At 47.4% G+C, this 20,887-nt stretch overlaps 1 protein-coding gene across 2 annotated transcripts in view; it reads right to left on the minus strand.

Moving 5' to 3' along the window:
- Positions 1 to 20,887, minus strand: part of LOC110507083 (sortilin-related receptor) — a 67,005-nt gene that overhangs the window by 13,555 nt on the left and 32,563 nt on the right. For both annotated transcript variants that reach the window (XR_016492667.1, XM_036965740.2), the window contains exons 9-25: positions 19,610 to 19,802; positions 15,254 to 15,371; positions 13,063 to 13,136; positions 12,344 to 12,432; positions 11,336 to 11,514; positions 10,892 to 11,078; positions 10,374 to 10,502; positions 8,597 to 8,682; positions 6,039 to 6,211; positions 5,701 to 5,832; positions 3,625 to 3,716; positions 3,148 to 3,394; positions 2,160 to 2,298; positions 1,775 to 1,948; positions 842 to 955; positions 373 to 495; positions 66 to 185 (exon numbers count right to left, since the gene is read on the minus strand). Coding sequence is in view for 1 of the 2 variants with exons in the window: in XM_036965740.2 (XP_036821635.2) it covers positions 66 to 185; positions 373 to 495; positions 842 to 955; positions 1,775 to 1,948; positions 2,160 to 2,298; positions 3,148 to 3,394; positions 3,625 to 3,716; positions 5,701 to 5,832; positions 6,039 to 6,211; positions 8,597 to 8,682; positions 10,374 to 10,502; positions 10,892 to 11,078; positions 11,336 to 11,514; positions 12,344 to 12,432; positions 13,063 to 13,136; positions 15,254 to 15,371; positions 19,610 to 19,802 (2,369 nt within the window). In the remaining variant the exon portion in view is untranslated. The remainder of the gene's footprint in view (positions 1 to 65; positions 186 to 372; positions 496 to 841; positions 956 to 1,774; positions 1,949 to 2,159; positions 2,299 to 3,147; positions 3,395 to 3,624; positions 3,717 to 5,700; positions 5,833 to 6,038; positions 6,212 to 8,596; positions 8,683 to 10,373; positions 10,503 to 10,891; positions 11,079 to 11,335; positions 11,515 to 12,343; positions 12,433 to 13,062; positions 13,137 to 15,253; positions 15,372 to 19,609; positions 19,803 to 20,887) is intronic.

The following is a 20,887-nucleotide window of genomic DNA, read 5'->3' on the forward strand; positions in this document are numbered from 1 at the left end:
GGAGAGACTAAGAGAGAGACGGAGGTTGTGCAACGTTCTCCTTTTGAACATGGCCCTGATCTCACCTGTACAGTTGGCTTCATCCGACCAGTCCCTGCAGTCGTTGTCTCCGTCACATCGCCAGGCCTCGCGGATACACACGCCCCGCGCACACGTGAACTCCCCTGGTCCACACTGGTGACTCTCTGGGATACACACACACACACACACACACAGTCAGTAATCAGAGGCAGCATCACATAGGCTATATACAATCTCAAAAGTCATACAGGACAGAGCACACTTTGTCAGGAAAAAAACATGCTTGGAAGTGTGTGCACACACGCACATAGACACACGCATGCGTGCACGCACACACACTCTTCCTCGTACCACAGTGTTCCTCGTCACTGTTGTCCCCACAGTCGTCCTCGTGGTCACACTTGAAGGCCAGCGGGATGCAGGAGCCGGACACCACACAACGGAACTGGATGGACGGGTCACAAGAGGTGGTGGCTGGAGGGGGAGGGACAGGGGGCAGAGGGACAGACAGAATGACAGGGTGTTGACACTGAGCCCAGAAGGACAGAGAGAAAGAACAGCAGCAGAGACCCAAAGCAGAGTGTATTGTGACAGTAACAAACTCAAGTCTGGCTCTATTGAACATTATCTGTTGGATCCATTTTAGTCACTATTTACCTTCCCAACCAGGATTCCACACCCAACCATTTTATATTATAATAATAAAACAGAATCATCTGTGAGTGAGTGAGTTGTCCATTGTCTAGCTGTGCGTCTGAAATGGCCTGCCCAAAAGTAGTGCACTATATAGGGAATAGGGTGTAATTTCGCCTCCACTCACGGCACTCCTGCTCGTCGCTCATGTCGCCACAGTCGTTGTCGCTGTCGCACTTCCAGATGCTGCTGATACACTTGCCGTTGGAGCAGCGGTACTGGTTGGGCAGGCACGTGTGTTCTGGGGGAGTTGAATTTCATTCCATTTTGGGTTACAAATAAAACACACATCATCAAGAAGTGTATCTGAATCCTAAAGGATCTCCTCTAGTGGTCCAAGGAGAACAACAAACAGAGTCAGACGGACAGTCAGGGAGAGAGGGAGAGGAGGACAGTGGTTCTCTACATTCACCGAGGCAGGGATCTTCAATACCGATTCCTGCCGATGGACCCAACGCAGGCTGTGCAGGGTTTTGTTTCAGCCTAGTACGAACACGCCTGATTCAACTCATCGCTTGGTGATTAGTTGAACTAGGTGACACGGGTGTTAGTGCTAGGATGGAACAAAAGCCTGCACCATTGTGGATCTGTTGTAGTGTGATAGGGTCGTCTGAAGGACTACGTTGAGAACCTCAATACATTATCATGCATCTGTTTATCATCTATGCATAGTCACTTTACCCCTCCCTACATGTACATATTACCTCAATTACCTCGACTACCCCGTACCCCTGCACATTGACTCGGTACCGGTACCCCCTGTATATAGCCTCATTATTGATATTTTATTGTGTTACTATTTTTCCTTTAGTTTATTTAACACCTTCGTCCTACTTTTTCAAACTCTGAATTGTTGGTTAAGGGCTTGTAAGTAAGAATTTCACTGTAAGGTCTACCTACGCCTGTTGTTTTCGGTGCATGTGACAAATATCATTTGATTTGATCAGTAGTATTTTGTACCCGGCGAGACCATTGGGTGTGTGTGTGTGTGTGTGTGTTTGTGTGCACGTGGGTCTGTCAGAGAGAGTGTGAACACGTATGTGAGTGTGCCAGGTCTCACCTGTCTTGACGCAGGTGCTGTTGTGGAGCTGGTAGCCGGTGGGACACTGGCACTGGAGCTGTCCGTCGGGTCGGGTGGTGGTGGGCGTGCCGTCGGGGCAGACACAGGTGTGGCGGTGCCCGGGCTGGGGCAGACACAGTAGGCTGCAGGGTTGGTCTGCACAGGCATTATGGCCTGGAGGAGAGTGGACACACACACACAAAGGTTTGTCATGAGCTCTGCTGACGTAGTGGGGGTGTCCAAAAAAAGCTTCCACTATTGTCGCTTCCAGAGTAACATTCTGCCTACACATAATAACTCTTTAACACTGACCGTCAAAGTTCATGGAAGGCTTACTTAGAATGGGCATTGATTCTTAAATATGGTTTCGCTGCTTGTCTCTCACCTCTGGTCTTGCCCTTGTAGAAGATTTTGAGGTCCATGACCCCGGTCAGTCTACCCACTATCAGCTCATTGTCCTTGGAACCTGCCTTGGAAGCCTTGAAGATGCCTCTCCTTGACCAGTCATCCCAGTACAGGTCATTCTGAAAAACACACACAAGCCAATGAGGATTTGCCCAGTAACTGGGAGATTATATGAAAACAAACAGAGATATACTTCTACAATGGGACTGTGCTCCCCAGTGTTGCACACTCAATAACCTTAAAAAGGTAGAATCTCTGCGATATGACATCATCATACACAGAGGGCCGACTTTTTGCTTCCAGACATCAGTAACATTCTTATTGGACAAGACTGCCTCTATTGGATAACTCCAAAGACACATTAATACTGACTCTACACACACGCCCACTCACACTCTGTTTATCTTATATCCTGTTGCCTAGTCCCCTTACCCCAAACATATCTACCTCCATCACTCCAGTACCCCTGCACATTGTAAATATGATGTTGAAACTGACCAAGTATATAGTATGCTTACTTAATGTGCTATTCATATTTATTCTTATTTCCCATGTGTTTGTTATAGTATTACATTGTAATTAATAACTGTATTGTTGGGTTTTGAGTTTGAAAGAAAGGCATTTCACTGTACTTGTGCACGCGACATTAAATACTTTAACAATGTGGACATGCCTCAAGGGAGGAGACAAATTTGGAAGAGCCAATAGTGACAGTCCTAGGCCATTTTGAGTTCTGCTGTTGATGACATCTGCAAGCAGGAAGTTGACCGGCTGTGCATGAAGAGGTCATATTGCAGAGTCTACCTTTAAAGACGTTAGACAAACAAACTAAGCTTGTAGGCATTTATAAGTGATATTCTTCAAGAATCAATGGGTATACATCATTCATTTAAATGATCGAAAACAGATGTAAATATCACAGAGTGGGCCTTAATACTCCATAAGTGCATCAACCGTTCTAAAATAACCTTGAAAACAGCAATGGCATAGGGGTGAGGCAGGCCCTCCATGACCACGCTGCGCTGCCCGCCGGCGAAGTCGGCCCGCTCGATGCGATCGCCGTAGGCCTCGGTCCAGTACAGCCATTGGTCGTCTGCCGTGATGCCGTTGGGCCAGCGGACGCCCTCGGACACGATGCATGACACGTTGGAGCCGTCCATGTAGCCGCGGTACACGCCGGCGGCGCGGTCGCCCCAGTCCGTCCAGAACATCAGGCTGGTAGGAGACGAGTCACAGATTAGGCAAGTATATCTGACAGATATTAACACTGATGTTATTTATGTTAAAGGTGCAATCCGCAGTTCAAACAAAGAGCTAAAGTCTAAAATGGCTGTAGCAATCACAGATCGCCCCTTTAACAGTCGGTCATCTGGGAGCCCCTTTTTGTGATTTAAAAGCTTCATAAATGCATTCGGCAGATATTCAAGGTAATTAGACTGTGCTACCTCTCTCCTGGCATGAGGACCAGAGCTCTGGGATGCTCCAGCACTGAGGAGTTGAGCAGAGTGTGACGTAGGTCCCCATCAGGGTTAGACACCTACACAACACAACACATAGAGTGGGTCTCCATCATCACACACTGTATTGCCTGATACTATACAGTAGCATGTCATCTACCAGGTGAGGATATAAATATAAATCAAACAAGGCTTCAATAAGATGGAGAAATAAAGATACAGTGCATTCCAAAAGTATTCAGAGCCCTTGACGTTTCCCACATTTTGTTAGGTTACAGCCTTATTCTAAAAAATTTATTAAAAATGGTGTTTGTTCCTCATCGAAGAAAACAAATCTACAGACAATAACCCATAATGACAAAGAAATTAGGTTTTTACATTTTGTTGCCAATGTATAAAAAATAAAAAAATGAAATATCACATTTACACACAGTGGGGCAAAAAAAGTATTTAGTCAGCCACCAATTGGGCAAGTTCTCCCACTTAAAAAGATGAGAGGCCTGTAATTTTAATCATAGGTACACTTCAACTATGACAGACAAAATTAGAAAATAAAATCCAGAAAATCACATTGTAGGATTTTTAATGAATTTATTTGCAAATGATGGTGGAAAATAAGTATTTGGTCAATAACAAAAGTTTCTCAATACTTTTGTTATATACCCTTTGTTGGCAATGACAGAGGTCAAATGCAAATTAATTACTTAAAAATCATACAGTGTGATTTTCTGGATTTTTGTTTTAGATTCAGTCTCTCACAGTTGAAGTGTACCTATGATAAAAAATTACAGACCTCTACATGCTTAGTAAGTAGGAAAACCTGCAAAATCGGCAGTGTATCAAATACTTGTTCTCCCCACTGTAAAAGATCCCAGAAATGCTCCATACACACAAAAAGTTTTATTACTCTAACATTTAGTGCACAAATGTGTTTACATCCCTGTTAAATCAAATCAAATTGTATGTCACATGCACGGAATACAATGTGTAGACGTTACCATGAAATGCTTACTTATAAGCCCTTAACCAACAATGCAGTTCAAGAAATAGAGTTAAGAAAATATTGACTAAATACACTAAAGTAAAAAACACAATAAAAAGTATCACAAAATTACGTAACAATACCAAGGCTATATCCAGGGAGTAATGGGTAATCAAGGTACTTTGTACATGTAGGGAAACCTAGTCAGTTGTCCAACAATGTATTCAACTGAAATGTGTCTTCCCGCATTTAACACAGCCACTCTGAATCAGAGAGGTGTGGGGGGCTGCCTTAATCGACATCCACGTCTTCAGCGCCCGGGGAACAGTTGGTTAACGGTCTTGCTCAGGTGCAGAACGACAGATTTTTACCTTGTCAGCTCAGGGATTTGATCCAGTTACCGGCCCAACGCTCTAACCACTAGGCTACGGGTAAAGTTACTAAAGTGACTACCGGTATGCATAGATAATAAACAGTGAGTAGCAGCAGTTTAAAGACTAAGAGTTGAGGTCAATGTAAATAGTTTGATTAATTGTTCAGCAGTCTTATGGCTTGGGGGCAGAAGCTGTTAAGGCGCCTTTTGGACCTAGACTTGACGCTCCGGTACAGCTTGCCGTGCAGTAGCTGAGAGAACAGTCTACGACTTGGGTGACTGGAGTATTTGACAATATTTTGGGCCTTCATCTGACACCGCCTTTTAAATAGGTCCTGGATGGCAGGAAGCTTTACCTGCGGGATCATCTTAGACCAGCCACCTGGACAGTTGATGAAACTGAGGTGTATTTCTGTCTGTAATAAAGCCCTTTTTGTGGGGAACAACTAATTCTGATTGGCTGTGCCTGCCTTCCTAATGGGTGCAGCCTGGAAGGGCATAGGCCCACCCATTTGGGAGCCAGGCCCACCCATGGCTGCACCCCTGCCCAGTCATGTGAAATCCATAGATTTGGGCCTAATGAATGTGTTAGCTGATTTCCTTATATGAACTGTAACTCAGTAAAATTGTTGAAATTGTTGCATGCTGCATTTATATTTTTGTTCAGTATCTATCAAATATTGGACAAATCCCTGATCCTCATTTTTACCTCAATCCTCTGCGCTCCGGCATCCACCCAGTAAAGCAGCCTGCTGATGGGGTCAAAGGTGAGGGCCTCCATATTCTGCAGGTCTTTCCTCACAATCACTTCCTGTCCCGTACTGCCATTCAGACAAAGCCTCTGGAGGGGGAGGACAGGGAGGGAGTGTGTACATACTTTTCACTAATCACGATACACAATGTACTTTTGGTCTCAGAAGTGTGAACAGGATAGATTTTGTGTCTTAAATGGTACTTTATTCCCTATATAGTATAAAAGCAATATACTTATATAGGGAATAGGGTAAGTCATGGCTACATCGGAGTGCCTTCTGTGAAGGCCCTGACCTGTATGGTGTCCAGCGAGATGTCGGCCCAGTAGAGGCAGTTCCTTTCGTAGTCAAAGTCCAGGGCCACGGCCTCGCGGAGACCAGAGAGGGGCAGGACCTGGTCGGTCCCTGTGGCCAGGTCATAGCGATGGATGGAGTTCCTCACAGCGTACAGGATGAACTCATTACTCTCTGGAGAAGACCAGAGGGGGAAAAAAACACTTAATACAATTCATTCTAATCTATAGCCATGTGAAGAGTAACAACTGGTAAGAAAAACACAACAAATTGCATTTGATTTTGTATCCAGCTGTGTATACGACAGTATTGATTTTGTATCCAGCTGTGTATACGACAGTATTTATTTTGTATCCAGCTGTGTATACGACAGTATTGATTTTGCATCCAGCTGTGTATACGACAGTATTTATTTTGTATCCAGCTGTGTATACGACAGTATTTATTTTGCATCCAGCTGTGTATACGACAGTATTGATTTTGCATCCAGCTGTGTATACGACAGTATTTATTTTGTATCCAGCTGTGTATACGACAGTATTTATTTTGTATCCAGCTGTGTATACGACAGTATTGATTTTGCATCCAGCTGTGTATACGACAGTATTTATTTTGCATCCAGCTGTGTATACGACAGTATTGATTTTGCATCCAGCTGTGTATACGACAGTATTTATTTTGCATCCAGCTGTGTATACGACAGTATTTATTTTGCATCCAGCTGTGTATACGGCAGTATTGATTTTGTATCCAGCTGTGTATACGACAGTATTGATTTTGTATCCAGCTGTGTATACGACAGTATTTATTTTGTATCCAGCTGTGTATACGACAGTATTGATTTTGCATCCAGCTGTGTATACGACAGTATTTATTTTGCATCCAGCTGTGTATACGACAGTATTTATTTTGCATCCAGCTGTGTATACGACAGTATTGATTTTGCATCCAGCTGTGTATACGACAGTATTGATTTTGCATCCAGCTGTGTATACGACAGTATTTATTTTGCATCCAGCTGTGTATACGACAGTATTGATTTTGTATCCAGCTGTGTATACGACAGTATTGATTTTGCATCCAGCTGTGTATACGACAGTATTGATTTTGCATCCAGCTGTGTATACGACAGTATTTATTTTGCATCCAGCTGTGTATACGGCAGTATTTATTTTGCATACAGCTGTGTATACGACAGTATTGATTTTGCATCCAGCTGTGTATACGACAGTATTTATTTTGCATCCAGCTGTGTATACGGCAGTATTTATTTTGCATACAGCAGTAATGCATGTCTAAAACAATTTCCCTTCAGGGAAATTAAAGTTCTTCCAACCATATGCTTTTATGTATAAAATGTGAGTAATTTCACTTTTCATGAATTCAAAATACTTATTTGTTTATTTGCTTTTTGGATCCCTACAACCAATCACAGCAGCTATTGTCCCCGAGGTCTAACCTACGTGTGTTGTTGCTGTAGCCAATGATCTACTGCTGGGACTAACCTTTCTATCTTTAACTAAATTCACCCCATAATATGTAACTAAAAGTATCTTTTGCCTCAAATAAGGTCTAGCAAAAAAGTTAAAACTGTATGGCCCATACCAAATAAAACCGTCATGACCCACGACCCAAAGGTAACATATGGAATTGTTTTAAAATAGTAATTCAATGGATCATTTAGCTATTTGATTTGGATTTTTAGGCCATTTAGGTATCCCTCCCCCAAATATTTCAAAATAATTTGATAAAATACTGAATTTGGCCTTTACTACTATAGCCCATAGAAATGCATTGAATAACACATTGATAAAAAGGCAAAAAATAAATCCTAAGGAATAATACTGTTTTGAAGTGTCTGTCCTATATCTAAGAGATATAAGAAATATACATATTTTTTGGACACATTTAACCCCTTGTTTTTGTTGCCACAAAAGGACCTCCATATTTCTATGGGTTACCGTCAGACGAGTCTCATGATATTCGTGGGGGTCGTAGAGCAAAACAGAGAACATCCTCGTGAGAGTCTCCCCTTTCCATAATGGCATTTACAAGGTAAAGTATTTGTGAACCCAGTATATCAAGAATCTCAGAGTATCTCTCATTCATTCAATCATTTAGGTGTCTCTTATTCATTCATACAGGGGTCTCTTATTCATTCATTAATTCAGGGGTCTCTTATTCATTCATTCATTCATTCATTCAGGGGTCTCTCATTCATTTATTCAGGGGTCTCTTATTCATTCAAGGGTCTCTTATTCATTTATTCAGGAGTCTCTTATTCATTTATTCGGAGGTCTCTTATTCATTTATTCGGAGGTCTCTTATTCATTTATTCATTCAGGGGTCTCTTATTCATTCATTCATGGTTCTCTTATTTATTCAGGGGTCTCATTCATTTATTCATTCAGGGGTCTCTTATTCATTCATTCAGGGGTCTCTTATTCATTCATTCAGGGGTCGCTTATTCATTCATTCAGGGGTCTCTTATTCATTGTGATCTAAAAGGCTAAATGTTTCTAATAATGGTTTCTTAATTGAAGGAGAGGGGAGGCTTACCTCCTACAGGACAGGGGAGCATCTCTCCATCCAGTCTGGCTTCTACATCGCCTCCACTACAGCTGTCCCCAGACACCTTCCTGTACCTGAGAGAGAGAGACACACACGAACTGGTTAACAACATGGACAGACAAACACCCACCACCCAATATCACAACAAGAGTATGTGTACAACAAATGGTGTAATACAGTGTATCTTATGCATAGTTGTGTAAACGAGGAGAACAAAATGTTTACATGTTGCCCATTACATATACACTGAGTGTACAAAACATTAAGAACACCTGCTCTGACCATGACATAGACTGACCAGTGGAAAGCTATGATCCCTTATTGATGTCCCTTGTTAAATCCACTTCAGAGTAGATGAAGAGGAGGAGACGGGTTAAAGAAGGATTGTTAAGCCTTGAGACATGGATTGTGTCTGTGTGCCAGAGGGTGAGTGGGAAAGACAAAAGATGTAAGGGCCTTTGAAGGGGGTATGGTAGTAGGGGCCTTGAACGGTGTATGGTAGTAGGGGCCTTGAACGGTGTATGGTAGTAGGGGCCTTGAACGGTGTATGGTAGTAGGGGCCTTGAACGGTGTATGGTAGTAGGGGCTTTTGAAGGGAGTATGGTAGTAGGGGCCTTTGAAGGGGGTATGGTAGTAGGGGCCTTTGAAGGGGGTATGGTAGTAGGGGCTTTTGAAGGGGGTATGTTAGTAGGGGCTTTTGAAGGGGGTATGGTAGTAGGAGCTTTTGAAGGGGGTATGGTAGTAGGGGCCTTTGAAGGGGGTATGGTAGTAGGGGCTTTTGAAGGGGGTATGGTAGTAGGGGCTTTTGAAGGGGGTATGGTAGTAGGAGCTTTTGAAGGGGGTATGGTAGTAGGGGCCTTTGAAGGGGGTATGGTAGTAGGGGCTTTTGAAGGGGGTAGTAGGGGCGAAGTAGGGGGTATGGTAGTAGGGGCGAAGCGCAGCAGTTTGTGTCAAGAACTGCAACGCTACTGGGTTTTTCACGCTCAACAGTTTCCTGTGTGTATCAAAAATGGTCCACCACCCAAAGGACATTCAGCCAACTTTTGACACCTTGTAGAGTCCATGCCCCGACGAATTGAGGCTGTTCTGAGGGCAAAAGGAGGGTTGCAACTCAATATCAGGAAGGTGTTCTAAATGATTTGTACACTCAGTGTTTGTCAAGATTTTGCTGGGACATTTCTCTCCTTATGACAATAGGTGGGGCTGTTCTCCATGATAAGCGAGGGCTATATAATAGAATGACGCCACTCCTTTCTCTTCCCAATAGCACAAAAGAAGAACAAAGACAGTTCCCCCTCATGACCACAAAGGATGCCATTTGCATAGTGTGCATATCCTATTCACCATTAATCATGCTGATATTTAATGGTCGTCTCCTTGCGGCAGTAAAAAAAAATCATATAAGATTGAGGTGAAGACTGACACACTAGGTAATGCCATTTCTTTTTATAGGCCATATGTGACTGTCAGTCAAGGACAAGTGTATCTCAACCTTTATGGTTGCGTCCCAAATGGTACCCTGTTCCCTTTGAAGTGCACTAATGTTGACCAGGGCCCATTTGGGACACTATGAAGTCAGCCCGAAACCCCAAAATCCTTCAGCTCAGCTAGGTCATATAATCCTGACCCATCCACATTGCAAGGCCTTGACCCTCAATGTGTGGAGTCACCTTAACAAAAGGAAAAAGCCTACCATTATGAGAAGGGCAAAGCCTGGTTTCTGATGAAGTGACAATATGTTAATACCAAAGGGATATTGACTTACCCCGTACTGCGACGGTAGGTAGTTCCAACGGGGCAGGGCACGGGAGGGGCGTAGAGGTTCCCCGAGAACTCGGGGTCGGGCAGGCACACCTGGAGGGACAGGTCCTCGCTCAGCTTGAAGCCATAGTCACTGAGAGAGATAAAAGGAGAGAGAGGAGGGTGATAGAGAGCGAGGCGGAGAGAGAGCGAGAGAGAGATTAGATGGGGAGAGAGAGAGAGAGACCCAATGTTAGCCTACCTGACTATTAAACTATGAACAGCTAGAGATGACTGGGAAAAGACTGTTGCCTAATTCCAATCAACCCCTAGCCCCTACTCTGAAAGGATAGCAGAGGTGTAAGTAAGGGAGAAACATTCCACCTATTCCTAGCTCAACAGAAGGTGGAGCTGTTACCTTTCGAGATAGCAGCTATCCAATCCTTTCAGATCGATATGAGGTGCTTAGGGGTAGATGGTTTTAGGGGTAGAGGCAAAGGGCGGATATGGGATTGGACACGGGCTTGGAAAGGAGAGTCTCACCACTCGTAGTCCTGGCGTGTGCAGGAGCAGTTGGACACGGTGACGGGCCGGTCGAAGTCTTCCCCGTTGAAGCAGGTGGCGTGGGGCGTGCGTCGCTTGTACACCATCTCACTACCCAGAAGGCAGTCGTTTCCCCGCTCGTCTGACGGGGACCAGCGCTTGTAGTCTCCCTCGGTGCACGGCACGCCTGAAGAGACAAATACACTTTAAATACTTCATTTGGAATTGGATCATATTCTATTACAGTAGCATGGGGACATAAGCAGACACACACACACGAATACACAAACACACACACTCAGTGAGACTCTGGCCTAATAGATGGTGCTTCTTATTGGCATTGTGAAAATGGACGACAGACAAACAGATGTAAAAGCACCCGGGCTGAGGATAATTCAGTCATGACTTCTGCCCAGTGTAGTAATATCGTGAGAGTCCCCTCACCGAGCACGTCGCTGGCGTTGACCTGCAGGATGAGCCAGCTGTGTCTCTGGTCGGCGTAGGAGCCGAAGATGGTAAAGATGGTGCTCTTCTCCCCCGGCTCCGTCAGCAGCTGGTAGACATACACCTCCCTGTCAGAGAAACGGAAGTCTGTCCACGTCTCCCCCTCATTGGTACTGAACCTGAGACACAGAGAGACAGTAGGTAAGTAGCCTTTCATTGTATTTATTTTTTTTTTATTTTTTTTTTTAAATTTTTAACCTTTATTTAACTAGGCAAGTCAGTTAAGAACACATTCTTATTTTCAATGACGGCCTAGGAACAGTGGGTTAACTGCCTGTTCAGGGGCAGAACGACAGATTTGTACCTTGTCAGCTCGGGGGTTTGAACTTTCCGGTTACTAGTCCAACGCTCTAACCACTAGGCTACCCTGCCGCCCCATGACCCTTTATTTAACTAGGCAAGTCAGTTGAGGACAAATTCTTATTTACAATGACGGCCTACCGGGGAACAGTGGGTTAACTGCCTTGTTCAGGGGCAGAATGGCATATTTTTACCTTGTCAGCTCAGGGATTTGATTCAACCTTTCGGTTACTGGCCCAACACTAACCACTAGGCTTTCTGCCGCCTTGTCCGAGTCAGAATGGCAAATCTACTGATTCTGTAGCGTGAGGCAGCAAGTACACAACCTGAACAGGATGCTAGTCTATAGCAGGGCCAACAGAGACAGTATGGAGATCAACATGAGCATGGTTACAATATTTATACGCTTTTTACACTACTGAGCCAAGCCAAGCTGCAGTACATTGGCCTGGTTACATATCCCACTGTACTGTAGTAGCTGGAACCGAGATGGAAAGGACAAATGTGAAAATAATATTTCTGAGCCAGCACAGTACTGATTGGTTTGGCAGTGACACCGTGGGTTGAAGGTAAGCAGACTGAAAGTCAACGACTCAGGGCAGAGCTGCAGTGGGGGGTAGAGGGATGTAATGAGGGGGTGAGACTCACTTGAGGTGTGTGGTGGAGCCCCCCTGGGCGATGGCCATGAGGATACCGCCGTGGTCACCCCACGTGTAGAAGTGAGGACCGGCCAGCGCCTTGAGAAGGGGAAATGTGAAGAACACTCATTAAAGCCGCAGTCTGTAAGATTGCTGGTCAATTTATATAGCTACCATAATAGACTAGTACAACTGTCAGGCCGTATTATTACCAAAAATATTTTGCTCGTCAAGACACTTAAATGAGGTAATAAATACTATGTTCAGATTAAAAGTATGTTTAAAAAAAAGAATCATTAAAAGTCTAATACTGCTCTCGTGGAATGTCACACCATAGGCATCAAGAGCATGTGAAAATGTTCCAGGTGCTTCTGCTCCATTGTTTATGTCTTAGAGGGCTCCCCAGTCTTAAAATTGTACTCACGTCTTACAGACTGTGGCTTTAAATAACTGCAGCACCATGTTTGTGGTTGATGAGTAATATACTGTGGAGGAAAGTGTCCTACGCTGGGCATTCAGCATTGTGGCTAAGATCTCCACAGAAACCCTCTGGTATGAGTGGGTAGCAGAGGCAGGAAACATCCAACAATAACCAATGTCATGATTTATAGCTCATCATGTGCATAGTTACATTTATGGCGCACACACACACACACACACACACACACACACACACACACATACACAAAAACAAAGCACACACACACACACACACACACACACACTGACCTCTCTCCATCTGGCCCCAGCACTGCTGGACACATACACGTTGGGCTTGTTGGCCAGGTTCTTGCCCACAGAACCTGCAGAGGAGACAGACACGGGATGATCAGTGGAACGGCTGTGTGAGAGGAGGTGATAAATTAAACTATTCACACAGAGGGGGATCCAGTAGGAACACTACTGCAGCTTCAGGTGGAATCCAGTCCCAGCAGTATCCCAGGCTTTGTTCCAAATAGCACCCTATTCACTACATAGGGCACTGATTTTGACCAAAAGCCCTATGGGCCTTGGTCAAAAGTAGTGCAGTAGATGCATAGGGAATAAGGTACCGTGCAATGTGGGACACAACCAAGCACAGTGGCCAGCCCAGAGCACACAAAGCCGACAACAGAGCAAAAGTAGCTCACTATACAGGGAACAGGGTGCCATTTGAGGCACAGCCATAGAGAAAGGGGCGACTGTAGCATTTAGCTGGGCGGCTCTATATAGGGAGAGAGTCCATCCAGGGTTGTGAAGCAGATGCTTGAGATCAGAAAAGTTCAAACAAACTCTGCCTGCCGCAGCCTACGCTCCAGTATGCTTTAATGTCAACATCAATACTCCTTACCATGTGATGAACCTATAAGAATGGTTCAAATCAAAATCAGTCTGTAGTCATTCTAGGGGGAAGGCCCCAAGGAGTGTAACGTCACATATCTATTCATCCTATGTGGATGTAGACGGCCATGTTGCACCGAACGGTGTGGCGTTAGGTGTTTTATGTAGTTGTGTACGGCTCTCTCAGTGTGTCTGACACTCATCCTGAGCGCTGGTTAATGAAGCCGCCGCTCTCCTCCCCGGCACCACCACTAACGACTGTTGTTCTTGGAGGCCATATCAACGGTGCTTTTTACAAATGAAGAAATGTCACAGGAACAAGTCACAAAACAAACGCTTCCCCCTGACAGGCCGCGAGGGAATGTTCCCCCTGACAGGCCGCGAGGGAATGTTCCCCCTGACAGGCCGCGTGGGAATGTTCCCCCTGACAGGCCGCGTGGGAATGTTCCCCCTGACAGGCCGCGTGGGAATGTTCCCCCTGACAGGCCGCGTGGGAATGTTCCCCCTGACAGGCCGCGTGGGAATGTTCCCCCTGACAGGCCGCGTGGGAATGTTCCCCCTGACAGGCCGCGTGGGAATGTTCCCCCTGACAGGCCGCGTGGGAATGTTCCCCCTGACAGGCCATGTGGGAATGTTCCCCCAGACAGGCCATGTGGGAATGTTGGTTGTGTGTGGCTGGCTGGGTCCACACAAAGAGAAAGACGGTCTGTGTGTCTGTGTGTGTGTATCCGCTGGGTGAGGCAGTAGTAATTAGCGAATCCGTGTGTAAGCGATAACACGGACGTGAAGGGCACAGTGTCTCCTCAGCTCACCTCTCTCCCTGCACTTCTCCCCGTGGGAGTTATCTCCTAACCATTTCATTAGGTTTAGTCGCTCGCAGGGTGTAGAGGCTTCTTTCTCCTTCCAGACACCGCACAGCTACAAAGAAAATCTATGTACTCCGCGAAGCAGGCAGAGGCGGTAGAGACAGAGAGACACTTTAAGTGGATTAAACACAATGATGTGTCCAACTGGTACTAGTTTAGCCCGGTCAAAAGCTATTGCTCTGACTTGAGTACATGCAGTTACTAACACGCATGCACACATTCCCAAACCATGAACACACGGACTCAGGAAAATTTAAACACGAACGTGCACACACACGCTGTAAATAAGAATTTGCTCTCAACTGAATTGCCTGAATGAATAATGGTTCAAAAAAGAAATAAAACAGACGCAGACAAACGAGCAGGAAGGAGAGACTCTGCAGCTTCTCTAGGCACTCTAATTTCCTGTGTGATTGATTGATGGAGGAAGTGGTCCTCTCCATCAGATGAGGCAATAGCAGACGTTGCACCACCATAAGGGAAGTCATGTGTTCACCACAGAAATAGTAATTCTGTCGCCTGGCGAGTGGTAATGCTGAAGCCCTCTGGCACACGTCCTCAGTACCGGTATGAGTTCCCTTTGATACAACCTTTCTCTTTCTTTCCCCACTGTCATCCTCTCTCTCTCCGTTCAATGAAATCAGAAAATATCGGAGAAAAAATATAAAAAATCTATATACTGTTTTTATTTTAAATAAATAGTTGTTGTAGTTGTATGATGCTAGCCTCCCCACCTGTGGCCATGATGAGCCCTGGAGCTGACTCCTTGGACAGTACGGGCATCCTGCGCAGCTGAATGTTGAGAAGCTGGCTCCAGCGCTGGGCCAGGTGGAGGGAGCAGCCCTTGGAGAGCTACAGAGAGAGGGAGAGGATGGGGAAAGAGGGAGAGGATGAGAGGGAGAGGATGAGGGAGAGGATGAGGGAGAGGATGAGAGGGAGAGGATGAGGGAGAGAATGAGGGATAGAGGGAGAGGATGAAGGAGAGAGGGAGAGGATGAAGGAGAGAGGGAGAGGATGAGGGGGAAGGGGAGAGGATGAGGGACAGAGGGAGAGGATGAGGGATAGAGGGAGAGGGATAGAGGGAGAGGATGAGGGATAGAGGGAGAGGATGAAGGAGAGGATGAGGGAGAGGGGGAGAGGATGAGGAATAGAGGGGGAGAGGATGAGGGAGAGGGGGAGAGGATGGGGGAGAGGGGGAGAGGATGAGGGGGAGAGGGGGAGAGGATGAGGGAGAGAGGGGGAGAGGATGAGGGAGAGAGGATGAGGGAGAGAGGGGGAGAGGATGAGGGAGAGAGGGGGAGAGGATGAGGGAAAGAGAGAGAAGATGAGAGATAGAGGGAGAGGATGAGGGATAGAGGGAGAGGATGAGGGATAGAGGGAGAGGATGGGGGAGAGAGGGAGAGGATGAGGGATAGAGGGAAAGGATGAGGGATAGAGGGAAAGGATGAGGGATAGAGGGAGAGGATGAGGGATAGAGGGAGAGGATGAGGGATAGAGGGAGAGGATGAGGGATATAGGGAGAGGATGAGGGAGAGAGGGAGGGAGAGGACGAGGGATATAGGGAGAGGATGAGGGAGAGGGGGAGAGGATGAGGGATAGAGGGGGAGAGGATGAGGGATAGAGGGGAGAGGATGAGGAGAGGGGGAGAGGATGAGGGAGAGGGGGAGAGGATGAGGGAGAGAGGATGAGGGGGAGAGGGGGAGAGGATGAGGGAGAGAGGATGAGGGAGAGAGGATGAGGGATAGAGGGAGAGGATGAAGGAGAGGATGAGGGAGAAGGGGAGAGGACGAGGGATAGAGGGAGAGGATGAGGGAGATGGGGAGAGGATGAGGGAGAGGGGGAGAGGATGAGGGAGAGGGGAGGAGGATGAGGGATAGAGGGGGAGAGGATAAGGGATAGAGGGGGGGAGGATGAGGGAGAGGGGGAGAGGATGAGGGAGAGAGGGGGAGAGGATGAGGGAGAGAGGGGGAGAGGATGAGGAGAGAGGGGGAGAGGATGAGGAAAGAGGGGGAGAGGATGAGGGAGAGAGGGAGAAGGATGAGGGAGAAAGGGAGAGGATGAGGGATAGAAGGAGAGGATGAGGGAGAGGATGAGGGAGAGGATGAGGGATAGAGGGAGAGGATGGAGGGATAGAGGGAGAGGATGGAGGGATAGAGGGAGAGGATGGAGGGATAGAGGGAGAGGATGGAGGGATAGAGGGAGAGGATGGAGGGAGAGAGGGAGAGGATGAGGGATAGAGGGAGAGGATGAGGGATAGAGGGAGAGGATGAGGGATAGAGGGAGAGAATGAGGGATAGAGGGAGAGGATGAGGGAGAGAGGGAGAGGATGAGGGAGAGAGGGAGAGGATGGAGAGAGGGAGAGAGGAGAGAGGACGGGGACAGAGGGGGGGACGAGGACGATGAGAGGGAGAGGGGGAGAGGATGAGGGAGAGGGGGAGAGGATGAGGGAGAGGGGAGAGGATGAGGAGAGGGGAGAGGATGAGGGAGAGAGGGAGAAGGATGAGGGGAGAGAGGAGAGAGGACAAGGATAGAGGAGATGAGGGAGAGAAGATGGAGAGAGGGGGAGGATGAGGGAGAGAGGGAGAGGAGATGAGGAGAGAGGGGAGGATGAGGAAGAGAGGGGGAGAGGATGAGGGAGAGAGGGGAGAGGATGAGGGGATGAGGGAGAGGATGGGGGAGAGGGAGAGGATGGGGAGAGAAGATGGGGAGAGGATGGGGGATAGAGGGAGAGGATGAAGAGAGGAGGGGGATAGAGGGATGAGGATGAGGGAGAGGATGGAGGATGAGGGATAGAGGGGAGAGGATGAGGGATAGAGGGGAGGAGGAGGAGGGAGAAGAGGGAGAGGATGGGGATAGAGGGATGGGGGTAGAGGGAGAGGATGGGGATATAGGGAGAGGATGGGGATTAGGGAGAGGATGAGGATAGAGGGAGAGGATGAGGGATAGAGGGGAGGATGAGGGATAGAGGGAGAGGATGGGAGAGGGAGAGATGGGGAGAGAGGGAGAGGATGGGGGAGAGAGAGAGGATGGAGGATAGAGGGAGAGGATGAAGGAGAGGATGGGGGATAGAGGGGGAGAGGATGAGGGAGAGAGGGGGAGAGGATGAGGGAGAGAGGGGGAGAGGATGAGGGAGAGAGGGGGAGAGGATGAGGGAGAGGGGGAGAGGATGCGGGAGAGAGGGGGAGGATGAGGGAGAGAGGGGGAGAGGATGAGGGAGAGAGGGGGAGAGGATGAGGGAGAGAGGGGGAGAGGATGAGGGAGAGAGGGGGAGGATGGAGGGATAGAGGGAGAGGATGGAGGATAGAGGGAGAGGATGAGGGAGAGAGGATGGGATAGAGGGAGAGGATGGGGATAGAGGGACGGGGATAGAGGGAGAGGATGGGGATATAGGGAGAGGATGGGATAGAGGGAGAGGATGGGGATAGAGGGAGAGGATGGGGATAGAGGGAGAGGATGGGGATAGAGGGAGAGGATGGGGATAGAGGGAGAGGATGGGGATAGAGGGAGAGGATGGGGATAGAGGGAGAGGATGGGGATAGAGGGAGAGGATGGGGATAGAGGGAGAGGATGGGGATAGAGGGAGAGGATGGGGATAGAGGGAGAGGATAGAGGAGAGGATGGGGATAGAGGGAGAGGATGGAGGGATAGAGGGAGAGGATGGGGATATAGGGAGAGGATGGGGATATAGGAGAGGATGAGGGATAGAGGAGAGGATGAGGGATAGAGGGAGAGGATGGGGATAGAGGGAGAGGATGGGGATATAGGGAGAGGATGAGGGATAGAGGGAGAGGATGAGGGATAGAGGGAGAGGATGAGGGATAGAGGGAGAGGATGAGGGATAGAGGAAGAGGATGGGATAGAGGGAGAGGATGGGGATAGAGGGAGAGGATGGGGATAGAGGGAGAGGATGGGGATAGAGGGAGAGGATGGGGATAGAGGGAGAGGATGAGGGATAGAGGGAGAGGATGAGGGATATAGGGAGAGGATGGGGATGGGGATATAGGGAGAGCGAGAGAGGCAAAAAAGGAGAGGATGGGGGATAGAGAAATACCCAGGGGGTATATAAGAGCGATGGATGGAGGGAGGATTAGAGAGGAGAGGGGGGATGGAGGGAGGATTAGAGAGGAGAGGGGGGATGGAGAGGCGTTGTGGAGGGAGAGATGGAGTGAGAGAGAGAAGTGTTAGATCAATGGAGACAGCAATCACTCTGACAAAACCCTCAATAAATAAATAAAAAATATAATACTATTTTCTAAGAAGTGAAGCTACATTTAAAAAATAGTAATTTAGACCTTCTTATCCAGAGCGAATTACAGTCGTGAGTGCATACATTTTCGTGCAAGGGACACGGCCACTTTCTAAAACCAAACAAAACAACTGTTTACACCCAAACCCACTTCCCCTTTAGAATGCAAACACACACTGTGTGGCTGTTGTTCCTAAACCCTAATGTAGGTTCATATTACGCAGCCGCCAATCCCTTCCTCAAAGGAATCAGAGCCTCAGAGACTCAATGACGGCATAAAACACAAAAGGGCAACTTCCTGCTTACAGACATCAACAGAATTTAATTATGCTAAGACTTCTGCTTTATTGGCTCTTCCCCTCCCTTCAGACATGCCTAAATTAACAAGAGCGAACAGTGGGAATCTTGGGCAGATCTTAATTAGGGCCATGACGATGCCAATATTACGAAACTCGCTAGTACCGCGGAAAGGAAACAAAACACAAAGCACATTTAAATTATTTAGGAAAACAGCCCTAATGTTGGAAACAAACATCATTATGTTGTCATCCAGAGTCACCTGGATTTATTTTCTAAGCTACAGCACCCAATATTTTACATCCAGCAGGTTTTTAAAGGACCAAAGAGTTTGGTCTGCCTCGTGTTTTCATTTTTGCCATGGAACAGCCCTAATCTTAATCCTGTTGTTGATGTCCGTAAGCAGAATGTCACCCCAATGTGTATGATGTCATATTGCTGAAGCTGACAGCAGTATCCTGTATCAGTGTTTAGGAGAAACCCAGGTGGACGTTTTCTCTAACCACTGACACCGGGTCAGATGTTATTGTAACAGCTAGCTAGCTACCTGGCAGTCCAGTGTTCCTCCCAGGCTGTCGGCGGAGGGGGCCTGCAGCAGTTCCCAGGTGCCCCCCTTGTCGAAGGTGATTACAGAGCGCATGTTGTCCTCGCTGAGCGAGCCGTTGATGAGCGTGGCCACGAAGACGCCGCGCAGACCCTCCACGCGGTGCAGGTCAGCAAAGGGCTCGCTGGCAAAGTACCTGGGATGAAAGACACACACAGGTACACACACACAGACAGGCGGAGGTACACACACAGACAGGTGGAGGTACACACACACAGACAGGCGGAGGTACACACACACAGACAGGCAGAGGTACACACACACACAGACAGGCGGAGGTACACACACACACAGACAGGCGGAGGTACACACACACACAGACAGGCGGAGGTACACACACAGACAGGCGGAGGTACACACACAGACAGGCGGAGGTACACACACACACACACAGACAGGCGGAGGTACACACAGACAGGCGGAGGTACACACACACACAGGCGGAGGTACACACACACACAGACAGGCGGAGGTACACACACACAGACAGATGCGTGCGCGCACACACACAGACACACGATTAGCATAAAAAACAACACAGTATCATGTTCAGTGTCGTGGCTATGTTGGCCAAAGGAAACACGTGATCAGCTTGTGTCGTGAGGTCGCCTCACTATCAAGCTGCTCTCATCACATCTCCTGGCAGCTCGAGACGTGTTGGGAACGCCGTCATTTGAATAATTACAGGCCCTGGATGCACTACGCTACACTGCAGCGCCATGACAACAGGGACTCAAACATCCAGGATCCAGGTCACTGGGATGTAAACACACGCAAAGGCCCTGCTGTTGTTTACCAACACGGAGGAGAAGACAGCCACTCGAGCGGACTCAGCGTGGTCACGAGGAATGCACACCAGGAGGTCCCCCAGCTCTGGAATGATCAGATGTAGCTCTGGTCGAACAGCCTCCTCTCATCTCTCCTTCAAAATGGGTGGGTGCGCTTGATCAAAGTGGCTATACTTGATCAAAGGGTGTGTGTATTTGATCAAGGAAGGTTTGGTTGATCAAAGTGAGTTGTGTTACGTTTGTTCCAAGCAAGACACTACATATCTCTGAAGGCAGCCTACTAATTAGGCTGCCTTAACTGTGAGTCACGTCAACATATTTTAGACTTGGGTTCAAATAGTAAAACAATTTTGTAGACATTTTAAATGCTTTGGCCGATTGATTGTGCTTGCCTGGAGTGTCACATGGGCAGGGTTTGCACTTTTGGGACTTT

Source organism: Oncorhynchus mykiss, chromosome 27, assembly GCF_057628025.1.
Source record: "Oncorhynchus mykiss isolate SJ-2025 chromosome 27, ASM5762802v1, whole genome shotgun sequence".
NCBI lineage: Eukaryota > Metazoa > Chordata > Actinopteri > Salmoniformes > Salmonidae > Oncorhynchus > Oncorhynchus mykiss.